The sequence below is a fragment of the Sparus aurata genome, chromosome 24 (assembly GCF_900880675.1).
Source record: "Sparus aurata chromosome 24, fSpaAur1.1, whole genome shotgun sequence".
Lineage (NCBI taxonomy): Eukaryota > Metazoa > Chordata > Actinopteri > Spariformes > Sparidae > Sparus > Sparus aurata.
The window spans coordinates 19,139,890-19,149,581 of NC_044210.1; the positions used below are offsets into that span (position 1 = coordinate 19,139,890).

Below are 9,692 nucleotides of genomic sequence, written 5' to 3' on the forward strand. Positions count from 1 at the left end.
ACCAACATGGACGGAGAGGCATTCACGCTGTTGGAGTGCAAAAAGAAGAGATGAAGTTACTAAGGGTTGAGATGTCATTTGGGATTCAATATGTCTAAAAATGGCAGAATCTTACCATGATTGTGAGTTCCTGCTGCTGATGTCGAAGATCTGCAGGGGAAGTCTGATCTCTGTATGTCTGTTAAGATTCCTCCAGCACTTATAGCTCCTCCACACTCTATGGTAACAAGCTGTGTTGTCGATAAACAAAGGGTTAACTGAGCTTAGCAGAGGGGCAAAAAGTCAATAATTCAGCTGTGGAAAACATTATGCAAACATGCTCCACCACACATCAATAATCCTTCTTCCTGCACCAAGATAATGTATAACCATGACGCCCACCTGTGTTTTATTGGACTATTTGTGGAGTACTCTGAGATTAATTAACTCAAGGCTCTGTGGGGGGCTGAGATCTCCATGGAGATCAACGAGAGTCAGTAAAATCCAAAAATATATCTTTGTCTGGTCATTTGGAGGGGTTAGGTTGAGGGGAGCTGCGAGTAAACCAAGCCTTGAGGCTGCCACTTGGCAGCACTAAAAACATAGGCCTACTGTAAACAAAAAAGAAGAAATGTGTAATAATATAACATGAAAATTGTCATATCAAGAAATTTCTATGATAATACAACATACAAAGTTATCACAATATAGCAGTATAAATGTTCCATTCTTAAAACAAGAAAAGTTAGTTTAATTGTGATAAGCCTTATTTCATAATAACATGAACATTTCTTGATATAATGTGAAGACTTTTTTGATTTAACATTAACAGTATCTTGTTATAACAGTACAATTTTCATGTTTTAACGTGAGGTGATCCGTATATAATTTTTTTGGTATGTCGATTTTTCATATTGTACAAAAATTAATAAGTACTCTGTAGTAAGTTAGGACTGGTAGGATCTTTTAAATATTAGTGTGTAACCTGGACAAGCTGATTGCTCTAAAAAACAAACTCAAATAGATCCACAATAACACATGTGCAGGTTGTTCTTTATGTGCAGGCCTGTTTCCTCACTGCCGTTTGATCCATTGTTGGAGCAGAGGAACCTCCCTCTCCTCTGCTCTCTCCATGAGGCCCGACTGGGCTATGCTGTGTGTTTTCCACATGATTGGTCATCCTGTTGTTATAGAAACATCGAAGGTCACACTGCTACTGCTGGCATGAAGCTCAGGATGTCAGCAGTAATGTAGATTTACAGAACAACACGGCCTGAAGCTCGGCTGACAGGCAGTGTATCAGTAGGGTTTGGTTTGATTGATTATTGATAAATACATTTATACACAAAACGGGTTCAGGATCACTTTGTTATGTAACATGAAGGATATTAAAACTGGGTTATTAAAACTTATTGTTTCCTAAAAGTTTGATGTTACAGAAAGCTGAGAAGAAATGTTATATTCTCACATTAAACACCATTATGGTTTCCTGACTTACACAGGCTTTTAGCTGAAATCGACCCAGGTTTTACAGATATGATGCATTTTGCAATAATTTATTAAATGACACGACAGTGAGCCAAACATACAGATGTAGATGCTGAATGAGTTGCAGATAGAACACCTGGCACAATGTTGCTGATATTTCTAAAACTAAAATATGTTCAAGGTTCAAATAATTTAAGAGGTGTTAAGAGATATTTTGTTCATGTTTCTACTGTCAGAATTGTTTTTGATCAATATGTTTAGTATGTGTATTAAGTACAATTTGAAAATGCATGTTCGATTTATAAACAATTTATCTTTTGACTGAGGTTGTACAGATTCCAGCATTTGAAGCATTTTAAGATACTTAAAGAAATTACATCACAATGAGCAAAAAAGCCACTGTAGGAATATGGTGGACCATCTCTATTGCACCAGTCATGCAGGGCTGAGAAACTGAGTCCTGACCTCAGCACCACCTGGTGTTGTACAGAGGAAAAACATTAGGTTAAAAGAAATACAAGTACATATTAGTGTGGAATGAGTGGTTACATTATTGATAATACTTCATCATTAGTAATGTCTACTTTCTCTTTTTCATTTGAGCAAACTATACAAAGATCTGATAAGACTAAACAAAGAGAAATATTAAGTCAAGTTCACAAACACAAAGTAGGAGAATTTAAAATGTACTTTGAAAGGGCTTGTTATATGTAGGCTAATTTTATTTTTCTTGAAAGAAGTCTGTCTGGCTTTTTACTAAACATACTAAATACAGTCAATAGTCATTAATGGGTTAATACAGGGAAGCTATACATAAACACAAAGAAAAAAAGTAAGTAAAAGTGAGTAAAACATCACTCTCATTCAACAGATATGAAATAAAATGCAGAAACATGTCAAGAAATAACACACTGACATGACACATGTTGTTTCATTCATCTTTAATGATGCTGATTTGATCCAACAGATGGTGTATTAGTAACCACTTATTCATTAAGTCCACACAATGTAAAAATACATTTTGCATGAGTCAGATAAAGGTTTGTACTTTAAATATTTGAGCCTCAGTCTCTCATTCAGCTGCTTGCATCACAGTTACGGACTCCATGGACTCAAAGTCTGGAAGGAATCAAACACTCCATGTGTTATCCCTTACTAGTGGTTAATAGTTAAAAATAGTGGTAACTCAAGTAGACAAAGAAAGAAGAAAATCAGCAGATGAGTTCGATGACTAGGTTTTGCATTTCAGCCATCAATGAAAAGATGATTCAAAAATCAAAATAAAACCGTATGTGCATTAGAAAATGTAAGCCACACATCAAGTCATGTCCTCAAAATGGCCGATAAAATAAATGAAAAACTACTGTTCCCTTTGATAATCCTACAAGCCCAAGAAACTGTAAAAGATTTAGAAACGTGCTGTTTTTATCCGTGGTGTTCTCCAGGGCTCTACTCTAGGACACCTGCTGCTTCAGACACATTTCATAGAGCGATCCCAGCTGGTGTCACAGTGTTTGTTGTGTTACAAAGTAAATGACGATACAATCAAATGCTTCATGCAAGGAACTGTGAAGAGTTTTCAAAAGCCGCTGACAGTACACAACATAACATATTTTGACATTCATACAGTACATCCATGACTTCTTTCTCCTTTTGAGATATTACCAACACATTTTTCTGTGTTTCGTTTGAGTTCAGCAAAAATATAAATAATTCAGGAATAAGAAATCAAACAAAAACAAATTAATGAGTTTAATTTTGGGTGTACATTTAGGATGAATTTGCATAATTTACCACTAGTGAGTTGGGGTAAAATGTACCCATTATCATCTTTTAACTCCCATTCAATCTGGTTGGTGTAAATGTTTGTGTCATGAGTTCTGCTAACTAGCACCGTTTTCAGCCGCACAAATAATTCATTTGGTATCACAGCCATGGAGACTGAGATACTTTTTGGTGTGTAAATAGACATCTAGTGATGATTTGACCATGTCTTTACCAGATAAAGATATCTGAGGAGTCTGGGGCACAGGTGGGAGGGCAGAATCTTCATGTGGCAGCAACCTCAAACCTTCTGAGTAAAGTTCTCAGGGAAAACACCTTTGGCTGAAATATCTTTGTTCTGCAACCAGTGAGACTCCTGCACGCCCAAGAGCCAGCCATCGTCCTGCAGAAAGACAGGATACATATTAAATAAAACAGTTCGCATTTCTTCAAGAAACTATCAAGCAGAGACGGGGACTCAAGTTTGTGACTTGGATTCAAAGACTTGATTCAAGAGTTGGGACCCATGAACAATCTGTATCATGTATAAAAATAAAGGATGCTGGACCAACTACATAAAACTGGATCAACCACATAAAATTGCATCAATCACATAAAACTGGATCAACCACATAAAATTACATCAATCACACAAAACTGGATCTATCACATAAAATCGCATCAATCACATAAATCTGGATCAACCTCATTAAACAAGATCAATAGCATGAAACAGGATCCATCACATAAAACTGGATCAATTACACAAAATGGGATCAACCACATAACACGAGGCCCTAACATAAGAAGCGCATTGTCTGTGGTATCAAAACAAAAGATGCCGGATCAAACGCATTAAATTAAAGACGGGATCAACCACACATAACTGGATCAATCACAGTAAACATGACATTTTGTTTGGTTTGGAAACTTAAATATCGCAATCTCTACAATTCGCCTGAGGAAATTATCTTGTGGATGGCAAAAAGATCAACAACAATCTAAAGTTCATTCATTCATCCATAAGTGAAAGAAAGTGTTTGTGAATGACCTGTTCGTCTGGGTTGTCAAAGGCCAAGGCGAGCACAGTATCTCCAATCTTCAGTTCCAGCTCATCACCGTCAGTGGCAGCGTAATCATGTATCACTTTTACCTGCAGTGAAAATACAGAATTATTATTAAGAACCAGTGTGCTGTAATAACAGTGCCTTTGAGAAGTTAACGGAGGATAAATACAGGGTCGTCTAACCTTGTAGATGAAACCAGGAGGGAGATCGCCATCTGCGCCATTGGTCACCGCACTCTGTACCAAAAAATAAGCACAGAAGAACCTGGTGTATTAATCAAATATGGTTAATGTAGTTGGCAGGATGGCTACTGAAGAATGTTTGAAAGAAAATAACGGTTCAAAATAGGAAAAAAAAGAAGAAAAGATAAGAAAGAAGGGAGATTTTTGTGGCTTCCCTTGACTTCCAGGCTTTAACCTGTGATCTTTTCCCCTGACCCCCTAAACATCTGATCCTACCTGGTCTTCTCCATAATCACCCCAGCCACCCTGTGTCTCTTGGGCGGCGCCGTCGTCCCAGTTGGGCTCAGTGTACGACTGAGCAGCGTAAGCTTCGTCGTCGTTCCAGCTCTCCTGACCCTGAGCTGTTTCTGCATCGTCCCAACTGGGCTGGGTGTAGCTCTGGGTGTTGCTTTCTTCATTATCCCAGCCACCTTGAGCCTCCTCTGAGTACTGTTCATCATCTTGTTGGGGTTCCTGTTCTGAGGGGGTTTGTTCTTGCTACAAATGTCAAGGTGTGGCGGGTTTGAGAGCAAGAGGAAGGATAGGTGGAAAGATGAGAGGAAGATGTAGGAAGTAGAGGCCAAGTAGGATAAAGGTCACGAACGGGGGTATCGTAAAGCCAGAGGAAGGAGGTTTGGATGAAAAAACGTGGCGTTGGAGAGTTATTCCATGTCAAAAGGCCTTTACAAAAAGGAAGAGGAGTTGTCGGCATATTTGTCTTTGAAGATCAGAGTAACCAGCGCTTACCCATGACTCCCATGATGGCGCCTTCCGTGAGGCAGTAAGAGACAAAAGAACCAGTGAGGCCAAAAGTGTTCAACAAGACAAGACAGGACATGTGGTATTTGAGTGTTTCACATGTGGTGTTGGAGTGAATGTACATTTTATCAGTGACCAGGATGTCGAGCTACACAAACATTTGCATGCGACACAGAGCTGAATTGGCATGCAGGTACAAAACCGTGCAGTGGATTTGTTTAAGTTTAAATAAGCAAAAGATTCCAGCAAAACTTTGATACATCACACACACACACTCAGCAAAATATTCCTCAAGCACAGACGACAGAGACAGTGTTTACATGCAGTCCCAAAATACGTTATTATAGTAAAAATGACATAGTGGTTTAAGTCTTTGGTTTCATGAGAGAGTCAGTTCAATCACAGTGTGAACAAATAGAATAAACAAGTTTTTAAAACTGCATGTAAATGAAATCTTCTGCTGTCAGAACACGGTCGACCTTTGGCCTCAACAAACCGAACCCACCTTGGGAGCTGGAAATGTGACGGGCTGTAAAACCTCCACATCCCAATCCAGCAGGTTGACCCCTGAGCAGGGCTCAGACTGCTTCATACACACACATACATACACACACACTCATGTTAGGAGGGTTTACCATCTACCTTACTGTTACTGTTTAGCTATAGAAGTGATTTGGGGATGCTGGAGATATCTGACAGTCTCGGCCGTTACAGCAGCACAGTCTGACCTGCTCTGTCGACGGCGGTGAAGCCGGCTCTGTGATAGCGTCAGGCACTTCATGCTGCTGTCTCAGGTCCGGAGACGGCGTCAGTCGGGGCGGAGGCCGACTGGGAGGAGGACCGGGCCTCGGCACCGCCAGGAGGGTTAAATCAAAACCACACAACACACGAGCAGGCGTGCAAGAAGCAGTGAGATACAAACATGTTAGTATGAACAAAGACAGGATGGATTTTTGGTCCTCTGGGTGTTTTTATATCTTCAGATGTTTGTCAAACGTATTCTCATAGGGACAGATTCAGTGGTTTGACTGCTGTTTGGTGGATTGCTTTTACCTTTGGTGGTGGGCTCGCTGATTCACTGTGGTTGGCCTCCTCACTGAGAGAGAGAGAGAGACAATGAGCCAAAGGAGGAACATTTTTTCTGGATATGAGCATGAAAATAGAAACACAGACAGAGAAGGAACTCATCACACATGCAGTTCTGAGCTTCATCCACACGAGGGCGACAAAACCCTTTAAAAGCCCGTCTGCTGTCTCTCAACAGGTTAACCTTCAGTCAAACATGGCAGGCGTCAGATGTCCAGAACAGAACGTGCACATGACGACATGTATCAGCAGACAGGAAGTGTCACACACGAGTTAGACGGGTCACAGGATTAACTGTTACCTGATACGTGTCAATAGAATGATGATTTATTCTCGAGCTTAAACCATAACATTCATTTAACTTGTTCCAGCAACTAGATGGAGTTATAAAAGCTAAATGTGAGTCTTAATAACATGACTTAATAACAGTTCATATATCAACATCAACGCCAAAGGTTGGTATGTTTGTAGGTCATATGTGGTGGAAATGTTACTCTACAAATTACAAACCAAGAACACAGATCCAAGGGTGATTTAAATAACTTTAAATATATGTTACATCAGCTTTATGCAGATGTTAGCGTAGCTGCTACAGCTTCAGTTTAAACACAACTGGAGAGTTTATTTGAAGAAAGAAGAGCAGAGAGCGACGCTGAAGGCTCCTCGCTCTTCTATCCACTGACTCCAGGAAGAGTTTGAGTTACTGATTGTGGATCTGATTGGTTGATCGACAGCTGGTCTCGGCCCTTTTCAGTTTGCAGGTCAGGTTAGTAGCCTGTAGTTTAATGTCACAAGCACTGAGCTGACTTTATAGATAAAACATGCTCGGCCTCCGTGCAGCACCTTTTACCTCTTGGCACCGTCTCCTGTCTTTGCCGCTGCAGTACCTCCTTTTCTGCAGTAGGGGGCGTCGTGAGGGACATTACTGTCATTTCTTCCACATGTGGTTACATTAAAAAGTGTTCGACTGAAACTCTGATCTGATCACTTACTTCAGCTCCCGCTGCTCTTCCAGTTTGGTCATGATGTCGTTCAGGTTTTGGCTGAGCTGAGGAGACACACAGACACACACCTCGTCAATACAGCTGATCAGATCGATTAGCATTAGCTCAGTCAGTCAGTGGGTGGACTCACCTTGCCCATTTCCCTGTGGAACTTCTCCTGTTGACCTGCCAGACTCTGGAATGAGTTCACGTAGACGCCAACACGACTGCGCGCACGCACACACACACACACACACACACACACACGTAAACATGTGGATCGAGTCGACGTCAAAGATTTTGTAGAAGAAGAAAATAAAGAGTCTCACTTCTCCCACAAAACCGGAAGCTCGTCTTGTAGCTCCACGTTCAGCTCCTCGAAAATCTTCTGAGCTCGGCCCAGGTCCTCCTCAGCCTGCACACACACACACACACACACACACACACACACACACACTAACTTTACTGTGTGTCCGTGATACAAATCATCAGAATCAGACAGTTTCTGCTGAGCACACGTCCATGCAGACAAACTCAGGGTTTAATAACTACAGACATGTGAATGCTGTGAGCATCCAAATGACAAAATGTGTCTTTAAGTAAAAATGAAAGCTTGTTTCTGTCAAATCTACTGATGTACGACTACTTCTACTGCGACATTAGAACAACGTGAACACTAGTTTGGACCGGGGCTGAATCACAGCGAGGCTCTCTGCACACGATCAGCAGCGGTTGAAGCGAGAAGCGAAGAACTGTTCGGTGTTTGTCAGTAGTCGTGTTTCCATAAAGCAGAAGAATATCACATTAGAAAACTGCAAAATTAGAAAGCTTGAGAAGAAACGGAGGCAGACTTGGATTAAAGAGCTCCGTGTAAAGTCTGGAGGAGTGAAGTCAGACGATGTTCGTGTTCAATCAGAGACTTTATATATCTGATAAAATCTAAAGAATCACAGAAATAGTTTTAAGACATCTGTAAGCCGTCATTTGATGAGCCATGTAGCAGGATTTGTGATATTGATCGTCTCAACCTGCTGTCAGGATCAAACCCAACGTGTCTAGAAATGTTCTGATGGTCTTTCCAGCATCCCCAACGATTCCCAACCGCTGTTCTTCACTTCCCGCGTCATCGGGATCACATGTCTGCAGACAAGCTATTGGCTGATGGTGTGCAGAGAGCCTCAGGAGGAGCTGGCTAACAGATTTGGGGTGAGGAGGGAGTCAGTGATGAACCAGAGCGTCACCTGGTTGTAGGAGAGGTTAGTCTGAGCCACCTGGTGGGCTGATATCAAACCCTGAGCCCAGCTGGGAGCCGCCATCTCCAACAGGGCTGCTGGCTAACCACACACACCATGCAGGAGAGAGAAGAGGGGAAGCAAACAGGGACAATTCAAGACAGACGCCAACATGTTAATGAGCATTTAGTGACGAAGAGAATCCGTTTTAATCGACATCACAAACGACACGTTCAAAAGTGATACAGTCCATGCAACAAACAACTTGTAGTCCGTCAAACTTCAGTGTGAGCAGCTCAACATGCTCCAACACACACACACACACACACACACACACACACAGGTGGTTACCTTAGCGACCTTGGCCTCGTCCTTCTTCTTGCCTTTCTGTAAGGAGGCGAAGTGATGCCTGGCGCTGTCGAAGTCCACCATCTTCCTGTCGCGCTTCGCTATGCGAGCCTGCGGCAGAGACGTTTTATTTTGAAACAGAAGAAAACAAGTTCCACTTCCTCTCTGTTCACGTTCATTTCCTGTACAAAGGACTTTATAGTCTTTGATAACAGACTTGTGTTCGTATCTCAAACTGCAGATTGAAAAGCTGCTCAGCGTGTTTTTGGCGTGTTGGTGCGAGTTGAATGTGATTCTCACCTTGATGTCAGGAAACTGAGCCAGGTACGTGTCCAAGGAGCTCAGAGATTTGTCGGCGATGTTCTGGTGGTAGTCTAACCACAGAGTGTCTGTGTCCTGAAACACACAACACACTTACATCACATTTAAACATCAGACGACTAAACACCTCCACTTTTACTCACTCACGTCTTCTGGCTTCTCGTCACAACACGGTTATTTCTGCATCAACGATAAACAAGCGGCTGCTCGACGTCTACAGATCTGATCTAACTCTAGTCACTACGTCGTCTACTGCAGCGCTGCCGTCTGCGCTTTACCTCCAAGTTATTGTCCATCTCCTTCTCGATCATCTCCTTCAGGAGCGAAGGAGAGAGGCGAGCAGTCGAGAAGAAGAGAGCGTGTTAGAGGGAAGAAAGATGGCAGCGAGTGATGCTGACACAAGAAGAATTAAACGTCAGCTTCCTTCATTTCTTTTACGTCTTC

General features: G+C 41.8%; 1 protein-coding gene across 7 annotated transcripts in view; it reads right to left on the bottom strand.

The window, feature by feature from the left end:
* Positions 1 to 2,391: 2,391 nt before the first annotated feature.
* Positions 2,392 to 9,692, bottom strand: part of bin1b (bridging integrator 1b) — a 15,535-nt gene continuing 8,234 nt past the window's right edge. The window contains exons 5-19 of one of the 7 annotated variants that reach the window (XM_030409798.1): positions 9,527 to 9,562; positions 9,228 to 9,323; positions 8,931 to 9,038; positions 8,589 to 8,681; positions 7,677 to 7,762; positions 7,499 to 7,574; positions 7,357 to 7,412; positions 7,215 to 7,259; positions 6,332 to 6,374; positions 6,007 to 6,135; positions 5,267 to 5,287; positions 4,757 to 5,017; positions 4,481 to 4,534; positions 4,283 to 4,384; positions 2,392 to 3,634 (exon numbers count right to left, since the gene is read on the bottom strand). In XM_030409798.1, the coding sequence (XP_030265658.1) occupies positions 3,533 to 3,634; positions 4,283 to 4,384; positions 4,481 to 4,534; positions 4,757 to 5,017; positions 5,267 to 5,287; positions 6,007 to 6,135; positions 6,332 to 6,374; positions 7,215 to 7,259; positions 7,357 to 7,412; positions 7,499 to 7,574; positions 7,677 to 7,762; positions 8,589 to 8,681; positions 8,931 to 9,038; positions 9,228 to 9,323; positions 9,527 to 9,562 (1,308 nt within the window). In that variant the 3' untranslated portion in view covers positions 2,392 to 3,532. The remainder of the gene's footprint in view (positions 3,635 to 4,282; positions 4,385 to 4,480; positions 4,535 to 4,756; positions 5,018 to 5,266; positions 5,288 to 6,006; positions 6,136 to 6,331; positions 6,375 to 7,214; positions 7,260 to 7,356; positions 7,413 to 7,498; positions 7,575 to 7,676; positions 7,763 to 8,588; positions 8,682 to 8,930; positions 9,039 to 9,227; positions 9,324 to 9,526; positions 9,563 to 9,692) is intronic. The other 6 variants (XM_030409800.1, XM_030409799.1, XM_030409801.1 and 3 more) reach the window with 6 other exon arrangements.